Raw genomic sequence first — 21,660 nt, 5'->3', positions numbered from 1 at the left:
TTGCACCTTACATGACATACAGTTGCATGACCTATGCACATATCTGTTAACTACCAGCATTTTTTATCAGTAGGGCTCTGTTGCATTTGACCTAAATAAATGAGTCAGCAACCTTACAGTCACAGTAATTTATGTTTTTGAAAACACAAGTTATGCAATGAACTGTAAATGTCAAAAAAATGAGTACATTGTTATTTGTTTAAGGAAAAAAAGTAGATATTAAATCGAAGTGCAGTATCTGATTCCATGTTACAAAGGTTACGGCCATGAGATGGCACTCTCAGCAAAGAAAAGTCCATGAATGCGGACTGTCTCTGGAGCTCTGTCAGTGTGACGGAGACGAAAAGATGCATCTATTGCATTAAAAATAAGAACAAAGTTCAACACAAGCTCAAGTAAAATTCAAAGGCTAACAAAAATGTACATTTTCACAATTATGTAATTAATTCCCGTAACATACTTCTGTTTAATTTTTTGAGCATAATTTTGTGTATGATTAAATTCTAATGGAAAACAATCGCCTGTGGTCAGCTTGAGCTCAACAATGATCTGCCACTGTTTGTGGCAACATGAACATTGTGTATCAGAGCAAAACACTTGTCAGAAGTAGGTGTGAGTGGGAGGTTTTTCAGGTAGAGAGATGCTGGTGCTGATGACCGCTATGTCTGGATATCCTATTCCTCCTCTTTCATAATACGGCATTTTTGACTTCTCATTCAGCGCGTACGGCGTGATGGACAGCTTTAGTTTCTGTAATAGAAATGTACAGATAATATAAACATGCGCAGCTCGATCTATATGAAGATGACCGCTGCAAATGGTAAATATACATCACCTGCATGAATGAGCCTGGTAGCACCCACAATGTGTGAATGGCACCCAGAGGAATCCAGATGATAGAGGCCAAAGCTATGACCCAACCAACACCCTGGGCCCAAGAAGGGAAGACATAGTTCTCGTAGCGAGCTGGTTTGAACTGGATGATGGAGAAAATGAGGATCGCCTGCCACAGGAGGGAAAAAATGTAGGTGTGACATTGAGGGGGAACTCTTGATCACACAGATGTTTCTCCACATACAGTAATCAGCACAGGATCTACAATCAGCCAGCACAGCCTGAAGAAGATGTTTGCCTTTTTTCCAGTCATCTCTTCTAAGTTGGCTGAAAGTCGCTTCACACCTGCACATGGAAAAGCACTTCAGACTAACCTTTACAGGCCAACAACAACAACCATGCACGCATCATTTGCATATGACAAATTTAAGAACATAGTGTGCCTCACATAGCCATGAAATGAGTCTAATGTTGGCTCTCAGTACATCATAAGCATGCGATCATTTTCTCACCATAACTCCAACAAGTGGCTATAACTTCAAAGAATGCCAGAAACATGATGGACACAATGGCAGTGTAATGGTCCATCAGCTGGAAGACATAGATCCCTACCTGGATAGCAGGGAAGAGGGTGTGTGTTTAGGTCAGCATGGATGCTGAGGATCTTACTATCTGGTTAAAATTGAGTCATTATTGTAGAGTGTGTACCTGCATGACACAAGGGATTCCTAGAAGTAAGGCAACACCACAAACTGCAAGAACAAGGAATTCCTTCCGTTTGAAAACTTTGATATGATGTTGATAGTACTCATCCATAAGACTGGTCACCATCACTTCAACCATTGCAAACTGGAAGAGAGGAGTTTCAGTCACACTGCACCACTTCTTTGGTGGATAACTACTGTTAAGTGAACTACCTCACTATCCAGTCCGAGGCAAAGCAGCATGAAGAAAAACATCACAGCCCAGAGCTGAGATAATGGCATGTTGGCAAAGGCTTGTGGGTAAACAACAAAGACCAGTCCTGGACCTGAGCACACACACACACACACACGATGAAAGGCGTTGGAGCAGCCGAGCACTGTGCAATGCAGCATAACGGACTGAACAAGCATCTAAGCAGACATGAGTGCACATGTACCAACAATCTTTGATTGTGTTTTCATAAAATCTTGTATCACTACATTTTTTTATCACTAGCCCACATTTATCGTAAAATTTCATATCAGGTCAGGTGCTTAAAATTTGAGCCTACGTTGTAGATGTAACATCCCCTAAGTGACTGTGTTGACAAGATTTTAGACTGCATCATATATTTTATGCCATGTTTCTCCTTTATATCTTCTACATTTTGTCGTTTTTTTGGCATGCCCTTATACACCATATTCTATATAACAGGTTTCATTTGTCAAATATAGTGCTTATTTCTTAATAGCCATAAAAAAGACAGTATTGGTTCTATTTGTATCCCTTATTTTGTTTGCATACCATCCACAGCCAGGTTGCTGACAGGGATTCCCTGCAGATGAGACATGTATCCAAAAGCAGAGAAAATGACAAAACCTGCCAGGATGCTGGTGAGGGAGTTGATGATGGCTATAGTCAGTGTGTCCCTGTGGAGAGAGTGTGCTGTTAATACCATTTATTTTGATACCCTGAGATACCCTGAGAAGTAAACTTACTTTAGGACATTGTTGTTGAAGGAGTTGTAGCTGGACATGGCCAGGAGGCAACCGAAACCAATCCCAATGGAGTTAAAGATTTGAGCTGCTGCATTCACCCACACCTGTGAAACAGAGGGAAGTTAGTCCAGCGTTCCTGCCAGCATCCATTCACACTAGTTAAACCAACTACAGGCAAAGTGAGTCTTACCTCCAGAGAAAGCAGCTTTTCCCATTCCGGCACAATGAAGAAGTATATTCCCTCTGATGCCCCAGGAAGCTGCACATTATTGATCAGCAGGGAAACCAGTATAATATACGGGAACAGAGCAGTGAAGTACACCACCTACACACACAGAAGATAATATCACTCACAGCACGTCTGTTGTTGCCTGTTCTCATTTCTCTTTCAGGTCTCTCTCTCTCTCTTCACACTCACTTTGCCTGTTGATTTCACTCCCTTAAAGATGCAAAGATAAATGACGATCCAAGCCAGGATGAGGATTAGGAAAAGCTCCCACCGCAGCGCTCCTGTCTCCTCTACTCCACTAGTCTGCTGCAGCATCTTATATCTTCAAAGATTCCAAAATAAAAACAGTGGTACACAATGTATGCTCTACAATCAACATACTAACCGACAGATTGTCTATCCTGTTATAAATTCATTATGTGGTACACTATCCCACTATGGGATTTGGTTTGCAAGACAACTAGAAGTAATAAGTTACAGATAGCATGGGAATCATGGATGTGTTTCACACCCACATTCCAATCACACATTTATCCACTAACAACAGTTAAACAAGTTAATGAGTAAATACGCATGACGCTGCAGCATCCACAAGAAAACTCATTGTTAAACATTTTATGTCTGTTGTTATCACTGACCTTCACAGTGATAAGAGACTTAGATAGGCTTTTGTCAAAATGTATGAATAAATGGGTTTTCCTCACCTCACCATATAATGTGATCACTAGTGTTTGACTTGTTTGCTGCTGTAATGTATAGCTTAGTTTCAAACATTGAGGCCAGTGTTGGTTTCTCCCACACAGTGAAACGTACTTGAAGAACTCCTGGCTTGCTGTGGAGGAGTAGTTGTTGTGGGTGGGATGGTTGGTGCAGTTTGGTGTGTTCCAGGTGTTATTGCAGTTCTCCCATGGTAGCGGGTCCTGGAAGGAGCTGAAGAGGTAATAGAGGGCCCAGGTGATGATGATGTTGTAATAGGTGCACATGATGAAGGAGATGGCCACTGATGCTATGCCCACTCCTGAGGGGGGCAGAAGTCTTTTTTTATTAAAAAAAAAATTCTGGTTGAACACCTTTCACACAGTGAACATACGTGAGATCATCTACCTTTTAACAGTGGGCACACACTAGCCAGAGCATGGACAGGTCCTCTCCTTGTGTACTGACCCACAGTCAGCTCCATGTAGAGCAAAGGGATCCCCAACACCACCAACATGAGCAGGTAAGGCACCAGGAAGGCACCTGGGAGGAGGTGATGATAAGTTAGCTGATAAGACTACTAGTTCCCTACTACTGCATCCCTTAATTTGTGAGAGGTGTACGTACAGGCTGTACACACACACATATCACACGCAGATCATTTAATTACAATCGGAACATTTTTCAACAAAAATATATTGATCATTGTTGATCAACATGTTTTTGTTGACTCAGTTTTGACACGTGAAAGCTCTGTACACACAGCGCGGTCCTGTCATTATCCTGTTAAGATAAAACATTACTGTGGTCTCTCACCTCCTCCACTCCTGTAGCAAAGATAAGGGAACCTCCAAACATTGCCCAGACCCACAGCGGCACCGATGCCAGCCAGAGTGAACTCTATCTGTCTGCTCCATGTTGGTCTGCTGAGCTGCTGATCCATGCCGGCTGTGTCAGCTGTGGTTCTCATCTGGGATCAAACTCCATGGAATGGTTTACTTCAATATAGTAACTTGAGGTGATAGTCCCTTTTTATTATCCTTAATGATTAGCTCAACAGAAACACTCCAGCAGTAGCAAAGACAATGAGTGAAAGTTCATCAGGTTTGTGATTTTGAGTTGCGTGTAAAATGCACAACGGTTAAATAAATGTTCAGATTTTTACTTTGAAAAACTAATTTAACTAATGTTATGCACAACTGCACAATTTTTATCATGACCAAACTTTCATGATCAGCAAAGATAAGGGGTTTTTATGTAACCATACACAGCAGCTGTCCAAATAGCGTTCATCAACTAGAAAAGCATTTCCTGAAGAAAATACAAGTTTGATTGCTGCAGCTGAAGCATTGCTTTGAACGCTGATGTGAAGGATTGCTCTGAATTGCTGGAGAATCTGCAATCTGAATTTAATTTGCTGAAACATGGTTAAGAATTTGGAAAGATGAAGCTCTTATTTTGAAAAGTAGAAAATCTTAATAGGATGAGATACATTTGGCAGATGACCCTCGTTGAAGGACTCTCTCATAGACTTCAATGTTAAATGTCTTTTGAATTTTTAATAATATTTTGAAAACGAAACATATTTGTACAAATCCGAATACAAGTTTAGTAGCCCTTGAAGAGCTGAACAGAATGATGTCTGAACGGTTTGTGTAGCTGAAAGCATGTGGAACCAGTTACATGTCAAAAAATGACGCAGAAATTGCTTTGAATTTGATATTTGAAAAATTATAATTTTGGGGGAAAAAGTATATTCTGTTACTGCCTAACAGTGACAGCCTACCTTCTCTTCTGACTGCTGTGTAGGATGTCAACATGCTGGTTGTTCAGTATGTACTGTGCTGTGGCCCCTCTCTGGTCCTTTTACCGTAGTCTTTTCCTGTCTCTCCACATACCTAGCTGGTATGTGGAGAGAAATAAATGTCACCTGATTAGATGTGTAGAATTTGACAGTAATGGTGTTCAAATCCAGCTATGTCTTTGTGCATACAGGGACAATTAGTGGCCTCAAGTTTCAGAACTCACACCAGAAAGATGTGGTCTACTACACTACTCAAAAAACTAAAGGGAACACTTAAAGAACACAATGTAACTCCAAGTCAGTCACACTTCTGTGAAATCAGCCTGTCCAGTTAGGATCAACACTGACTGTGAATCAGTTCCAGCTGCTGTTGTGCAAATGGAACAGACAACAGGTGGAAGTGAGAGGCACGGTGTGCAGAGCGATTGGCAGATTCACCATTGGCGCACTGTGCACTTCATGGATGAGAGCAGGTTCACACTGAGCCCATGTCACAGAGACATCATGTCTCGTTCCATCCACCAACGTCGCATTGCACCACAGACTGTCCAGGAGTTGACTGATGCTTTAATCCAGGTCTGGGAGGAGATCCCTCAGGACAACATCCACCGTCTCATCAGGAACATGCCCAGGCGTTGTAGGGAGGTCATACAGGCACGTGGAGGCCACACACACTACTGAGCCTCATTCTGACTTGTCTTGAGGAACTTCCACTCAGGTTGGATCAGCCTGTAATGTGATTTTCCACTTTTATTTTGAGTATGCTTCCAAATCCAGACCTCCATGGGTTAATAATTTAGATTTACATTGATCATTTTTTATGTTATTTTGTTGTCAACATATTCCACTATGTAATGAATGAAGATTTTTAACTGGAATATTTCATCCATGGAGCTCTAGGTGTTATTTTAGTGTAGCCTTTATTTTTTGAGCAGTGTATTTTGGTTACGGTGTTAATGAAAAGCTACACCCCTGCTGCCAGTTTCCAGGATGTGTGTATCTGAAGCTCATCAGCACACGTCCTCCAGCTGCAACAGGCCTGCTCTTATAATGCAGAAATATCCCATGATACAGAGTTCGTTTGACTTGGCTGTCACGTGGATGATTGTGAATGACACAAACATCATGTGATCAGGTCACTGCATAGAGGAAATTTACAGTGAGTTTTGTTTAGGTCACTTGCGTGACAGGACATTTAAACAGCCACGCCCATTTCGGTATTTTGGAATCGTATTCCATGAGGAGGGCGGTACAGAGGGGAGGGGTAGCTGCACATCAGCCAAGTGACAGTAACTCAGGGAAATAACTAGTGATGTGGCTTTCAAAATAAGATCAGCAAGGGCCATTACCGCACCACGACTTTATTTTGAAAATCCAAAGCGGAAGTTCTTCGCCTAGTAGCTGTCAGCGTGACGCAGAGGTAATCTTTACTCTCCATTTTGAAAAAAAAACCAACGACGGGGGTGTGAAGAAAATATTTCAGAGTTGGTGCCAAAGGGAAGTTAAACGGAGTTTATAAAGCAAAATTGTTTGGTTTGCGTCGAGTAGCTGTGGATACCCGAGTAATTCTGCCGGTAAAATGGGGAACTGCCACACCGTTGGACCAAACGAGGCCCTGGTGGTCTCAGGTAACGTAACCGCTTTTCTTGACGATGTGCTTCGGCTGCTTCGCGCTTCAAGCTCGAAGAAATACTCGTAGAATAAAGTGGTAAATAATTAGCTAAAACTCTTCTAACCTATGTTCGGGGGAAAAAAATCAAACATCACGTGTAATATTACCACAAACCACCATTTGGTGTAGCGGGTCAACATAGCCCCCCACCCCAGAGTTCATCCTCGGGCTTAGTGACTACAACATGTGTGTTATAATGTTCAGTTGCTGCGCCGTCAGTTTGCTCCTAGGGTTGGATTATGTTTGATCCCTCCATCAGTTTTTATTGTGGATCCTGGCGTCTATAGTCTGCTCATAAAACTGCTCTTAACTAGAACGATTCCTTTTGATAAAGCAAGCGTTATACTACAGAAAAAGCTAAATGAACCTGGTTTCTGTGGTTGTTTATATTTTTCCTTTAGAAATCGGCAGTGTTGCATGATGGCTCTCTGCTGCGGAAGGAAAACAGCTAAATTAATCAAATTACAAGGGAAGGGCTCAAACACTGCCCTGATTTGTCTGGTCTGGTCTACACACAGTATTTGTCACCATCATCTGATCATTCTGCATACTAATCTGACACATGAGGTATTTCCTAACCTCGGGACCTTCCCCATAAAAAAAAACAGAGCAAGGGCTGATTTATTGCATCAAAATATTAAATTTGCCCCGATTGAATAATCTCTATTTGAGCAACCAAACGAAATCTGATAACAGATATCATTCTGTGTCTGATTTTTGTTTCATCAATCAATATTAAAATCTAAACTCCATGTCATGTGGCTGGATTCTCCATTGATCTTTGTCTTGCTGCACTTTAACACTGTGGTTGGGTAATTCTTCTGAAATGGAATCTGTCAGGGCAGCTTCCTGTCTGCTCCACATGTTATGAAAAAAACTTGTTCACAATTTTCCATTGTGAACAAACATTCAAGAGCACAAAGCAAGTTGGATTGAGAATAAGGGCGGAGGTGAGTGGGCGTGAGAGGCTCATCCTTATCCAAAAACCAATAATTCTACAATGTGTAAAGATATGACTTCTAGTATTTGGGTAACAAGTCAGGATTTACTTCTAGTATTATGGAAATGATGCCACTGTAAGTTCATGTCATGATTTAAATCATTCATCGTTATAAAGTAAACTGGAATCCTCTCATTCTTTTACACGGCGCCTCTCTGAGGACTGTGAATGCGTTCAGGAATGTCAGTTATGCCAGTGGTAAACTAAAGGACTACTATGGCGTGTGGCTATAGGTCCTCCTCAGTCATGGCAGGAGACAGGGGGAGTTTTGTAGTAAAAGCCAGTTCCTCCGTCAGAACAGTGCCTTTATTATGCAAATAACGATATGACACAGTCAGTCATAAGAAAGCTAGTTCAACTTTAGATGTCTTTTTAAACATTATGAAGACAAGTTAAAACATGTTCTCGATAGAGTCCAGTATGCTGTCATGGATGGTTTTTATGTGGTGTTACAGCACCAGTGTTACTTCATGTCCTGCTGTTTCCTGTAAGATATTGTTCAGTCTGCCAGGAAAGTGTTTGTACCGTGTGAATAAACCTAAAGGGCTACTGTGACTGGGTTTGAGTATAGTCCAGCCCTCCCCCTCTCCTGTTTCTGTCAGTTAACGTTTGACAGCTGGGAATGTCACACTCAACACAGGAGATTAAACTATCAGACAGAGGATAGTGAATATGGCAACTATGAGCTACAGGACTTAACTTATTCTGTGGAAAGATCTCACATTTTATACAAGTATCTTGTCACAGTCATTTCGACCTGTTGGGATGGAAATCTATCAGTTTTGCTGCTCTTATACACATTACTACCTTTGTTTTCATTACTAGGGATCCAGGAGAGTATATTTGTATCAATACATATGTAATAGAATACTTCAATATATATCATACAGTCTGTCATAAACCCCCCCAGCCTCTCCCTGAAATGAAACATGATTATTTCAAGGCTCTTTGTGGTCCCCCTGATAGCCCCCTCAGATTGGCAGGCTTTTAAGAACCCTCTGCTGCTACCTCATCCTATTGTTATTGTGGTTGTAAAAGCAAACTGAATGACTTTTTATAATTTACTGTAAAACATCTGATCCAGAATACATAGTGTATGAACATCCAAAGACACGGAGTGCATGTATTTCTCTGTAATGCTAACAAAATGTACCACTCTGTGAAATTCATTAAGAAAGCTGCAGCTGTGTCTGGAGCAGAGCGGAGCAAATCTGTCACAAGCTGATGTTTACTCAGAAATCAATATGGAGCACTCTGAAGCCTGAGATTTGTCTTGCAGGCCAAAAGGGGTTAAACATGCAAATGACTTTAACGTCCCGACTGCAAAATAAAAACGTTTAGAGTAAATATGTTTCATTTGTTAATTTGCTCTATTCGATCTGTCAAGGTGTTTTACCATGCTGTGAGAGTTGAAAAAGATTTGAATGAAACCACAAAGATCTCTGCAGTCAGCTAAACCACAAGTTGCAACAGCTGTGCATTGCATTCAACATGGACTTCATGAAGAACTTCAGAATCAGAAGGGATAGAAAGAGTTAAAGCATTTAGGTTTAGGAGACAAGAGAGATGTCATATCAAGTCAGATGAAGGGGCTCCCGAATGCCGAGGAACTACTTGCTCCATGTGTAGCAAAAACAAACAGTGAGGGGTCTGTGGTTGGAGGATGTACTGATGCATTACTGAACATGAAAACTAGGCCACTGATATTTCAAAATGTCTTTGGGTTTTCATACCAAACCTGATTCTACAGTTTAGGCAAAAAAACGTGTGGAAACGATGTGTGAAATGGACTTGTTTTGCTACTTTATCAATGAAAGAAAGGTCTTAACTGTGAATGGCTGCATATTAAGCTAGCCTATTGCACATGTGTACTGCACACCCTGCTCATGCACTTTTCTTAACTATTACTGTCTGCACAGTCTATATGTACATATTCTGTAATCTGTATGGTTTATTTACGTATATAGTGCATTCATAAGGCCATAGCCTACCAAAGTGCTTAACAGTAGAACAATTAGAATAAAATCAAACCAATAAAAAACATAAAAGAGATTAAGTGCAATACAATACAATACAACAAAGGTACAATCATAAAGCATAAAACCCCATAGAGTTGCCTGTACTCAGGCAAAGGCCAAGGTGAACAAGGTTTATATCTACATACTCCATAATTGGGATTGAGATCTTGTTGATCTTGTTGAGGTTTTAGTATAGTATTTTTTACAATAGTTATATTTTGTCCTGTAATTATACACTAACAGTTCATTTGAATTGGATTTTTTATCCATCTACTTTCTGCATTGAGTGTACAAATGTGACCTGTTTCGTCTGTGTTTCTTCAAAGGTGGCTGCTGTGGCTCAGATCAGAAGACGTATGTCGTGGGAGGTTGGGCTTGGGGCTGGTGGCTCATCTCTGACATCAAGAGGTAAGACCTGTCTGCTCTGGCTCCAACCCAGAGAGGCAATTATTACACTAATTGTGCTCAGACAGGAAGCTCTTAGGAGCAGAGTAAATACATGTCCATCAAGAGGTGTTTCATCTCAAGAAAAGTGTCCCAGTCATCCCTGTTTTGAGGTAGTCTATAGACCAGTAAATAATTAACTGTGTTAGTTTGTTACAGCACAATAAACAGTTGACATACTCTTCAATTTTTTAATGGAACTGAGCATGTTGTACAACGTTCACATGACTATAAGACTATAGCAGGAAATATCAACATCCCTCAACTATCATTAAATGTGATGAGTGCATTCACGCACCATTGTGTAATTACAGTCAGATGAAGTTCATGTAGAGTATATTCCATGTATTCACTGGATCATGATGTGTCCTCATAATAATGATGGAAAATAGAAAAATACCAAAATTACTGACTTGTTTAATTTTGCAGATGTCTTTTAAAAACAATTTTCTGAGAAATAAAACAACAAATTAAAATCAAATGGTTAACAAATGTGTAAACATAGCAGGTCAGGACTGTCTGCTGCTGAATGCTGTCCCAACGAACTGGCTTCAGTGCTAACAGTGGAAAAATAAACAGATGGTACAGAATGGAAGGGAGAGGCACACATTTGTAAAACTAGTGAACACCTTGCAGTATGCAAAACTGCTATTCTCAAATAACTATCAAAGGAAACAGCAGTGTAATCTGGTCGATAAGTTACAGTGGAGCTTTTTGTCTGACTTTTTCCAAATCTAGAAATAAAGTGCTGAAAACTTGTAAAGCTGCAGGCTGTTTGTTAACCCTAACCCCAAGAACCAAAACACTACGTAAAATCTTGTAAAGAAACTTTGATAATATTCATGTTGCTTGTTGGTCCGTTTATTAAATCATTTGTTTGCCTGCCTCTTTGTTTCTACTTCATTGACTTGCTTTGCTTTTTCTGGTATTGATCTCACCCTGTCTCAGCCCCAGTGTGTCTCCTCCGGTTAACCATTTCACATTAAGTGCTGTTCTTTGTCATTAGTTGCTAGGAAACATACTGGTAGTCCTCCATAACAAATGCAAAAGTTGATGCACATAGGGATTTATCTCCATTTAGAGGCAAGCTGTCCCAGGAATCCCTTCTTATCTATTTTTATTCTACATTCTGGTCATGTGCAGTTTGGTCAGCAGTTTAGATGCTTCCTTAGATGAGGAGAACAAGAGAGAAGCTCTAGTGCTCTAGTTCTCAGAGTAGTTGAGCACATATGCTAAAAGCCCTGTGTGAGTAAGGCTATAGCCGGACAGCATTATAAACACAGTAAGGTGGTTTTTTGGGGTAAGGCTTCCTGCTTGTGATGCAGTAATTTCCGGCCTGTGACTGATTGATCCAGTTCTTCTGGAAAGAAATACGTGAGCTGATAAGCAGAGTCTCCTATTCTAAATGTCGCTGTAGTTCTATGTCCTTTACCACAACAACTGGGAGTTCAGGTCTGTGTTTATTACCAAAGATCTGTCTCTTTTATAAGCTCTGAAGCCTGATCTCATTTAAACAGTGCAGATGAAATAGCATTTAAGCAGGGGGCATGATTTGTAAAGGACATTCGTGTGTAATCTCTATACAGATATTATTTTAGATAGCAGCTGGGATCAAGAATCCTGCCAACACAGAGTTTTTGTCTATGAATGCTGCACTTTGTCATCATTATTTTAAACATTGATGAGCAGATGATGAAGAGATGAGCATATGTGCAAAAAACAGGTTTTTAATAGGCATCACCAGCAGCACTTCAGACATTTCAAGCCTTCAAGGCTAAAACCAGAAAAACCGGTCAGACAGGTCAGTTGTCTTTCGCCCCCTCTGTCTTTCCTTTTCCTCTTGACCTTGGTTACTGACATTCCTAACAGCTGTTGTCCAACTTGCTGTTTTGCCTCTGCTATTCCTGCCGCCTGCCCGCCTGCGTAGAATGTCTCTGGAGATTATGACCATCCTCTGTCGCTGTGAGAATATCGAAACTTCGGAGGGTGTTCCCCTGGATGTGACAGGGGTGGCTCAGGTAATGCATCCAACAAGACCCCCAAAAAAGCAGTGGCTGGTGCTCGAGGCCAGAAACAAGACAAAGGAAAATGGTTCAACTAACAAGCTAACCTGTTCTCTCATCTTCATTTCTTTTTTTCCTCTGCAGTCAAAGGGGAGACACTCTGCTGTCACTTACAGCTTAGCTCTGAGTCACATTTGGCAACGGGTCACTAAATGAATGCTATAAAAATTTCTAAAACGAGTCCAATGTCAAAGATGAATTTGGTTATTTCAATAAAATTGCATTGGGTTAATAAGGCATAGCAAAGACCTCTGATTTGTGGATAGCATCTCATTATTGCTCCGTTGTTTGTGATCTGGAGTCCTTGGGTGAATGGTTTCACGTTGTCTTGTTTTTTTGTGTCTGTTCTGTTCCTTCCCTTCATTTGCTTTCCCTGCGAACATGTCAATTTTTATTTTATATTTTTCCACATTCTTCACAGGATAACGCTTGAGATTATGACCCTGCAGCCCAAGTGTGAGGATGTAGAGACAGCGGAGGGTGTAGCTATTACTGTCACTGGGGTGGCTCAGGTAATTCACCACACTTTCCTGGGAATGTCAGTTCAGTCTCTACAAACCTCCCCTCCCTCTTCCTCTGCTCTCTGGCATCACAACAGAGGTGGCATCTCATACAGAGGGTTCAAGTTCATATGTCTTCCTGATAGGTGCATACATAGATGATGTCTGCATGATTTACCCCATATCTGAGTGGAATACTATGCACCTGCTGTAGATAGATTTGACAAGCTACATGTCTGACTGACATTAGCACTGTGTCAAACACACACCCTCCTAACTAATCACACACAATTTGTGTGTGATCAGGCTTCAAAGTAGACCTTTTGGTTTGCATGTCCTGTAACTGGCATGTGCAGCAATGGCATACTCACACCAACCCCTGCATTTTGTTGACACAGTGTTATTTGAGGTCATTCAGTGAACTTGGTCATAGCATGACAAAGTAAGGAGCCTGATTTCTATGTCTCTCACTGAGTGTTTTTTATTGTTTGAATTTGTCTAGTTTTTGGGCTGTCACCTTTTGCTACGTTTCAGCATTTAAAAAAATAAAACACTGTTTATAAGCAACAAAATAGAATCTGTGGAGAATTTAAACAATAAAACCCTCTGTATTGGGGGCTTACCATCCAAATGATGCACAATATATGCATATTGTTTGATTTCCTAATAGTTAAACTAACTAAACTAACTAAATCATGGAGGTTTCAGTGTATTCAAGCCTGGTTTTGGAAAGTGACGGCCCTTGTTGTCGAGTGCCAAAATGAACATTTTTTTTAATTTGAGAATTTAAAAATGTTATAGAGGCAATTCACCATAAAGGATTCACTAGGCAACTTAAGTGCATAACAAATGTTCTTGGACACTGAAACCATGACAGTGACAAACATGCAACCTGAAGGCTGCGCCGAAACTAACTTCCACCTCTCAAAAATGGAACTGTGAAAACAGTATTTATTGCACTGCTCTCCATGATTGTTTCCTAAATCTGTAATGACAAACATCGCCTTTACTGCTCTGTCTAACATGGGGAAGAACACAAAATACACAATGTGGAGAATGTAAATAAGGTATGCTAATGTTGAATCCTCTTTTGCCATGCATCAATTTACAAATGGTTGTGCTAGTGTGTATCTGTGTCATGAACAAATTTAAAGACTGTAAACTACCAGCTGAATCCCAGATACGATGGCTCTTCTTCAACATTCTGTGTAAATGCTGGGCCACATGAAGAGTCACGCGTATCTGGTCATGTCTTGTGAAAAATCTCTTTATGGTGGATTTTATACAGTATAAAACACCACATTCATTTCCTGTTTTTCCATTTGCATGCCTGTGTTTTTTTTGTGCGTTGGCATTATGAGTTCTGTATTTTGGCCACTGTTCCTGTCCTCTGTCTTTTCCTACATGTATGCTGACAATGAGCCCACTGTTTGGAGCTGAACAACCCCGCACTCTCACACAGTTCACTTCACAGAAAGGCTCATCATGGCCATTGTATGATTGGTCCAACCTAAGCCATTGTGGAGTTTGTCTCCCATGGCAACTAGAGCTGTGTGTCCCTCCTGAAAAAGAACATAAATGTTTGGTCTTGAAAGAAGACACACAGCAGAATGTCAATGAAGCTAGATCCGTAATCTGGGAAGTTAGCAGGCCTTGTGACTATTAGTGAGGCTATTTTTGTCTACTTTGACACACTAATGATTAGCTGGCAATAAATGCTCATCAGTGAAAGGAACTTTTGGTTCCCCTATCACATATGGAGCTATGCATGTGGAGGAGGCAAGAGAAAGGGTGGTGTCACAAGGCGGATGGGAGGGAGCAGCAGTTAAGAGATTAGCATTACGCAGTGCTTACTCCAGTCTCGGCCATGGCATGGCTCCCCCTGCTGTCTGTTTGAGCTGGCCTGTGTGTGTTTGTGTGGCTGGATTGCAGCCTCTTTTTTTTCAGATAATTGTGTCCTTGGAATGACAACCATCTTCCCTGATTTTGTGTTGCCCTTATTTATGATATGAGTGCATGTTGAATTACCATGTGCAACCTCTCGCCTAAGGACCCAGCTCAATCTCTGTTTTTATTACAGCTCCTGTGGACTACAAAATTACCCCAAACCTTCTTAATCCATTTTAATTTCTTTTAAATATACTCTCTTACTGTCACTGACGGCCCTGTGGTGTATCCTGCTGTGTACTGTAGGTCATTGTTGATGACCTCCCCTTACTTTTGTTTTAATGTAAAGTGCCCAATTGATTTGTAGTTTCCATATTTAATTCCTTCCTATTTAAATGTTTTTGTTTATTGTTGTTAGCCTTGTAACAGGGATGCATTGCAGACAGAATGTTTCACTGTAATCACTACTTGAATTTATAACTAAACAGGAAACACCAGAAGGTTTTACACTAGCATTGTGTATGGTCATTACACACTTTACTTTCAGCTGACCCTTTCTGCAAAGATAATCTAGTGCATTTAAAATGATAAATATAAATACAGTTTAGCAGCATTGAGTGTATGCATGTATATACAGGACCTATTGTTGACAATCTTTTGAGATCAGAGATTAGTTATGCTGGACCCCAAAAGTATTTCTTTCTTACTTTGCATATTCAGTGCAGTCCATGCATCACTAATGGTGTAAACATAGAGAGACACCGTATGCTACCTGATCACACAGCAAATATTTGCTGAACAATGCCAGAAAAGCTAATACATGCAATTTTTTCATGTATGCCACAGCTGTGTTTGTAAATGTGTGTTCAGCTGACGATCTGTGTGCATGCTGGCACTAGGTGAAGGTGATGACAGAAAGTGAGCTGCTGGGCTATGCCTGTGAACAGTTCCTGGGAAAGTCAGTCATGGAGATCAAGAGTGTCATCCTGCAGACGCTGGAGGGTCATCTGCGTGCCATCCTTGGTGGGTAGTTTCTCAGGATACAGGGTACCAAAATATTGGCCATCTTAATCAAAGCTTTGTGAACAACTGATGCTTCCATCCTACAGGCACCCTAACTGTTGAGCAGATTTACCAAGACAGAGATAGATTTGCATCACTGGTGCGAGAGGTAGCAGCACCTGATGTCGGCCGCATGGGCATCGAGATCCTCAGCTTCACCATCAAGGTCCGACACAGAATATAAAGTTTACTTTGGTTGGATATTTGCCTCCTGTGGCCAATTGTATTGTGAGTCATCTACCTGTTTATTTTCTTTCTGACAGGATGTGTATGATAAAGTGGAGTATCTGAGCTCACTGGGCAAAACACAGACAGCTGCAGTGCAGAGGGATGCAGACATTGGAGTGGCAGAAGCAGAGAGGGATGCTGGCATTAGGGTAAAAGGAGCTCTAAAAGCAAATTAAAACAATCGTTGTCTGCAACTGCTCTCAATCCATCTCCCTCCCATTATCGCGTGCCTCTTTTTTTTTTTACAGGAAGCTGAGTGTAAGAAAGAAATGATGGATATTAAGTTCCTCGCAGACACAAAAATGGCCGACTCCAAACGAGAGCTGGAAATGCAGAAAGCTTCTTTCAACCAGGAAGTGAACACAAAGGTATTAATTTGATTACATTTGGGTTTATAAGTATATTGTTTGCAAACAATTGAAAACAATAGAAAACACCTGCTGCCTTTTTTAGAAAGCAGAGGCTCAGCTGGCATATGAGCTGCAGGCAGCCAAAGAGCAGCAGAAGATCCGTCTGGAGGAGATTGAAATCGAAGTGGTCCAGAGGAAGAAACAGATCACAATTGAGGAGAAGGAGATTGACCGCACTGAAAAGGAGCTCATCGCCACTGTGAGGAGCCCTGCCGAAGCTGAAGCCTACAGGATGCAGCAGCTGGCTGAGGGACACAAGTAGGTGTTTCCAACATAGAACCCCTTATTGTACAGTTATATGCTGAATCAGGAGCAACTGTGCAGCCACAGCCAGTACTGGATGGATAAAATATAACATGCTTTTGTTCTAATTCAGTGTGTTTTAGACCCTGTTCAGATTAAATAACATGTAAATGAGTAGTGTATCAAGAGTGTCAGACTCTGAAAAATACCAAATTACTGGTAAATGACTGCTGATTTAAAATGTAAACACACATTCCTTTCGGTGCTTCTCTAACCTTAACTCAGGATAAAGAAAGTACTGACAGCTCAGGCAGAGGCTGAGAAGATCCGCTGCATCGGTGAGGCAGAGGCCGCCTCCATTGAAGCAGTGGGAAAGGCAGAGGCTGAGAAGATGAGACTAAAAGCTGAAGCCTACCAGCAGTATGGAGAAGCTGCCAAGACTGCTCTGGTCCTGGAGGCTCTGCCCAAGGTCTGTGGTTTACTTTTATTCATCACTAAAAGATCAAGAGATTGGTTTATTGGTCCTGTCCTGTTTCTGGATCCACTTTCATCGATACTTCCATAGAATGCATTTCCATATGTTTCCTTATTAGCCCTCACACTGATAGACATACTCTAGATATAGGGGGATTGGATGTGAAATTACAAACAGATTCTTGTTGTGCTTTTCAGATTGCTGGTAAGGTGGCTGCACCTCTGGCCAAGACCAATGAGATTGTCATTCTGAGCGGGGAGGGCAGCCGTGTGACTGGAGAAGTGAACCGCCTTCTAGCTGAACTCCCTGTCTCTGTCAACGCCCTCACTGGGGTGGATCTAACCAAGGTGAGAGTGGCACTGTAATCCACCAGGGTTCATATGCTGTTTATCATCAGACCCATCCTGTGAAGCGGTAAACACTAGTATACTTAGCTTGTGGTTTCTGGAAGATGTAGGTGTTTGGATATCATTATCACAACAACCCACCAAAGGGCATGTATCACCCATCCCTCATCCCTCACTTCTCTCCCTCCTTTCAAGATTGCATATAAATGCTGTTTAGGGGCAGCCTGGGAAGTCAAATAGAGAGTTTTACCACCCACATATCAACAATGACTTATCGTTATTACCAAAAACAGTATTGTCTAAATAGGCCACTGTTTAACACAGGTGATTATATGTCAGTGTTGTGTTTTGACTTGATGAGCAGCTCTTGAGTAGTGAAATACTTTGTAATTTTAGCCTTACAGAACAAAGTGGTGGTGTAGCAAGACTATTTACGTATATGTACCTTATTTAGAGGTAGAGTATGTTGTCATGAATAGTTTGTTGCAGGATCTACCCAGTGTAGACATTTTTCTAACTGTAATTCTGGTTGATGACATGGTGTGTGCATTTTGATTCATGAAACAGCTTTACTGCTTTTAAACTGGACTTATTTTGATGTAGATTATCTCCCAATATGCCACAGGCTAGTCTTTGGTCCCACGAGTAGCCATTAGGGGGCACTAATATCACTCCAAGTATTCCCTGGTCCAGTTAAATTTAGCTAAGAAATATTCAACAGTCATCTGTCATCCTCACTTTTAGGTTTAATTTGTGGACAATAGCCATGTTAGAGAAATATAATATCTGGCTGTAGTACAAGCTAATTCTATTGTCGTCTGATCCCACAGATCCCTCTGCTCCAGAAGATGTCTGGCCTCCAGTCCCAAACAGCCATCTGATGAATCAGGCCTGAGACTCAAATCTACATCTGTGCCGTTTATCTGCCTCAAGCATGAAAACAGTTTTTCTGCCTGTGATCCCTTATGCAACTGCCTTTGACCAGAAACACTTGACACCAAACAAGAAGTCTTTTATATTTTTAAGAAGTTCTTAAGTTTCACAAGGAAAACAAAACAGGGGCCTTATTTCTGAAGGACCAGCCTTTATGTATCTTCTGTTAATTTTATGTTGATGTTTTAGAAGATGAATCTCTATCATACTAGTAAACCAGGATTACATGCTGCAGACCTGTTCAGTCATCCAGAACACAGCTGGGTATTTCTGAGAGACATGCAGTAAGTCATGGTTGTAGGTGAAGGGAAGAATCCACAAACCTGAATCTTGTATTCCTCTCCTGCGCTGTCTAAATGTCTGCCTGGAGCTTGGAGAGCACCACTTTCCTGTCAGGGTTTTTGACATTTATTTACATTTGGAAGTGGAGCAAAGTGCACCAGCTCCTGCGTCTTCATTACATTTATCAAATGCTCAGTCCAGTCAGTGAAGTATGCTAAGAGTGGACTGAGCACCCAACCTTCATTTCCTCTTCTTACACATTATTAGAGATATATTTCTAAGTCAGATCATATTCAACTAGCAAACAGCTCTTATATTGATTATAAACTCCACATCATTGATGTACAGTGATGTACTGACTTGTATGATAATCCTTACCTCGTCGTCACGTCGCCTGTGTTCTCGTTTCTTACGTGCAGTGCCTGTTCACCACTCAAGTGCCCAAACCGTTAGACTGTGGTTTGGCTGTAGTTGGATTTATGTCTGAGTATATCACTGAGTTATAGATGTTTATGTATTGTCACTAGCAGCTCTTACTAACAGTAGTGTTTACTCTTTACTTTTCTTCTTCTCTCCTGTCCAGACGCATTGGAAAGTTGCGAAGCGAATGCAAACCATAATGCTATACTTAGACATGATTAGCCTTAACAGGGACCCTACACGCCTTCCAGGGCCAATGTACACAGCTGTATCACCTCACGTAACAGATGGTAGACATTCAGGGTCTGGACTTTAATTTGGTTACTTCTCTGTCTGATCGTTCAGTCCTCCCTTTATTCATATGTTGTCTCCCAGATATTTGAAATGCTTACCTTTGCAGATTGTGTACATTGTTTGCGCCCCCATGCTGATGTATGGCAGAAATACCTCCACGCTCTCTGTGGTTTGAAAGTCGCCACTGCACTGCATATCTGACTCTCACTCTGCAGTGATGCTGCAGGAATTTAATGTGACAGACTTGAGGTGGCTGTAAACACTGTGCATGATTATGCATGGTGTTTGTGCTTTGGGGTTTAGTTTGACAGTGTGAAGTGTGTGCTGAGGGTTAGCGTGAGTCAGAGAAAGGTAAAACCGTAGAATGTTACAGTGGTCCATGTATACATTCATGATAGGATGACTCAAAAAACCTTTCACTGTTCTGAGTAGGTCAGGATTTGTGGTGTGGTGTTGCAAGTTTCAACCTCTAGATGGCAGAATCTTCTTAGATTTTTAAGATGGTTTATAAGTAGTTTTGAGTCTTCAGTGGAATGAGCCTTTTGTTGCTACACATTCTAAATCTGAACTTTATATTTTTATATCCTCTGTGTTGTTTTGTTCTGCCATATTGCTCAGTCAGTCGGTTTTCCTCTGTTTTAAATTATATTTCTGGTGAACCATTTTGTGAATTGTCATGAACTACTTGTCAGAGTCTGTTACCATAAATGTTTGATTTTGCCAGTGACCATTCTGAAGTCATCACAGCCATGTTTCTTTGTGAAATAAACTTGGGCTTGTTTGGTCTGACTTGATGCCGTTTTCTCCAGCTGTTCATGTGTTGTCAAATGTAATGTTTTTTAATGGAGATTGGCCAGTGATTATCAGCAGCAACCTGATAATGGATAAACTGTCCCAGTGGTTGGCCTGTGGGATTAGTGAGGGCATTTGAATTTGGCTCCACTGTAGATGATTGACAGTTTAGATTGCACTCATCAGCCACAGTCAAACGCCTGGTCAAATGTCTGTATGTGTTACTAAAATAATTTAAAATGAGAAATCATAAAGAAACACTCGTCAGATTAACTTCAGAATGTTTCCTGACCCATTACAATCTAGGATTAACCAAGTTGTCTGTGCAAAGTTAATGTCACTTGAATATATGAACGAAGTGGTTGATGGCTAAACTTTGCAATGCTCCTTTTATTTAGAGAAGTAGATCTGTGCACGCAGTGCCTTTGTATACGATGAGATCATACATATATAACTGCAGATTATTGACTGTAATAATCAGACCGTACTGATGGGATGTTCTACTGTGAAGTCACTGTAGGATAAACACCCACTTTTGTAGATATGATCATTATATCCTGTTGTAGATGTTCCTCTTTCTACTTTTTTGTTGTATATACTTTGGCAATCTGTCCTACAAATGTATAAGGGAACACACGCTTAAATGATAAATAGTCATGTAGTCATGGAGAGAATTTGACATTTTGCGTTTTTTTGGCCTTTGTATTTGTGCCAAAGAATTTTCATCATCACTATAACTTGTAGCATTTAAGAGAAGGATGACCAAACATCTTAGATGTCCACCTTTTCTCCTTATAAACATGCATCTGTTTTCTGTGATAGAAATAATCTGTAACCTTTATTAAAGTTGTATTGTGGAATTATGTGGCGGCTTCTCATGTAACACTGCTGATCCAGCATGGCATTTTAAGCATGTGTTTCATGTTATTCTGTGATGTGTGACGCCTTCTAATAAATGTTACACCAATTCTCGTCGGCCTCGCTGTCTGCCTGCTTCAGAATATTAAATTAAGAAGGCTTCATGTGGCATCTCTCACTGAGGGAAGAGTTCACTGTCTGCGTATCAGTTTACAGCACTGGATGGACCCGGGGAAATATCATGTCTATATATGCGGGAAATTGATGGTTACAGGAAGATGCACTCCATCACCACAGAGTTTGTGTCCTTTCGTTTAACATGTGGCCACATCACAGCAGAAGTGTCCTCTAGCTTGCTCTAAGCATCGTCAGAGGTCAAAGGTCAGGCGGTGCATAACCACTCAAACTGTATCTTGATATGTGTCTCTTCCTGCACAGTTTAAGTTAATAAACGCTCCAGTACTGTATTGTTTCTCAGGATGGTTTT

The 21,660-nt window shown here is 40.9% G+C and overlaps 2 protein-coding genes across 5 annotated transcripts; one reads left to right on the top strand and one right to left on the bottom strand.

The window, feature by feature from the left end:
- Positions 1-75: 75 nt before the first annotated feature.
- On the bottom strand, positions 76-4,394 carry LOC114445976 (sodium- and chloride-dependent GABA transporter ine). Of its 3 annotated transcripts, none has more exons than XM_028421342.1 (13): positions 4,258-4,394; positions 3,850-3,984; positions 3,559-3,763; positions 2,935-3,067; positions 2,707-2,841; positions 2,517-2,620; positions 2,323-2,447; positions 1,752-1,864; positions 1,543-1,683; positions 1,347-1,446; positions 1,079-1,179; positions 836-1,003; positions 76-750 (listed from the first exon to the last, which is right to left on the bottom strand). In XM_028421342.1, exons 1-13 carry the CDS (start codon positions 4,382-4,384, stop codon positions 601-603), a joined length of 1,737 nt encoding a protein of 578 aa, XP_028277143.1. In that variant the 5' UTR covers positions 4,385-4,394; the 3' UTR covers positions 76-600. The 3 variants fall into 3 exon arrangements, with proteins under 3 accessions (XP_028277143.1, XP_028277144.1, XP_028277145.1); XM_028421343.1 differs by having other exon boundaries at positions 3,559-3,760; XM_028421344.1 differs by lacking the exon at positions 4,258-4,394 and having other exon boundaries at positions 3,559-3,780; positions 3,850-3,912.
- A 2,283-nt stretch (positions 4,395-6,677) lies between these two features.
- On the top strand, positions 6,678-21,286 carry LOC114446707 (flotillin-2a). Of its 2 annotated transcripts, none has more exons than XM_028422474.1 (11): positions 6,678-6,873; positions 10,262-10,343; positions 12,307-12,397; positions 15,729-15,852; positions 15,939-16,057; positions 16,155-16,268; positions 16,368-16,487; positions 16,573-16,787; positions 17,058-17,241; positions 17,445-17,594; positions 18,425-21,286. In XM_028422474.1, exons 1-11 carry the CDS (start codon positions 6,825-6,827, stop codon positions 18,473-18,475), a joined length of 1,299 nt encoding a protein of 432 aa, XP_028278275.1. In that variant the 5' UTR covers positions 6,678-6,824; the 3' UTR covers positions 18,476-21,286. The 2 variants fall into 2 exon arrangements, with proteins under 2 accessions (XP_028278275.1, XP_028278274.1); XM_028422473.1 differs by lacking the exon at positions 12,307-12,397 and adding an exon at positions 12,864-12,954 and having other exon boundaries at positions 6,680-6,873.
- The last annotated feature ends 374 nt before the right edge of the window (positions 21,287-21,660 follow it).

The sequence above is a fragment of the Parambassis ranga genome, chromosome 14 (assembly GCF_900634625.1).
Source record: "Parambassis ranga chromosome 14, fParRan2.1, whole genome shotgun sequence".
In the NCBI taxonomy this organism is placed as follows: Eukaryota; Metazoa; Chordata; class Actinopteri; family Ambassidae; genus Parambassis; species Parambassis ranga.
Note: the sequence above shows the minus strand (reverse complement) of the source record. Positions and strands in the feature narration are given on the sequence as shown.

Coding starts and splice junctions, on each gene's coding strand:
- LOC114445976 (XM_028421342.1), bottom strand. CDS start 4,384: ATGGATCAGCAGCTCAGCAGACCAACATGGAGCAGACAGATAGAGTTC. Junction 2,448..2,516: donor TTCAACAACAATGTCCTAAA/GTAAGTTTACTT, acceptor CTCTCTCCACAG/GGACACACTGACTATAGCCA. Junction 1,684..1,751: donor GCCTCGGACTGGATAGTGAG/GTAGTTCACTTA, acceptor CCTCTCTTCCAG/TTTGCAATGGTTGAAGTGAT.
- LOC114446707 (XM_028422474.1), top strand. CDS start 6,825: ATGGGGAACTGCCACACCGTTGGACCAAACGAGGCCCTGGTGGTCTCA. Junction 16,058..16,154: donor TCCTCAGCTTCACCATCAAG/GTCCGACACAGA, acceptor TCTTTCTGACAG/GATGTGTATGATAAAGTGGA. Junction 16,488..16,572: donor ACCAGGAAGTGAACACAAAG/GTATTAATTTGA, acceptor TGCCTTTTTTAG/AAAGCAGAGGCTCAGCTGGC.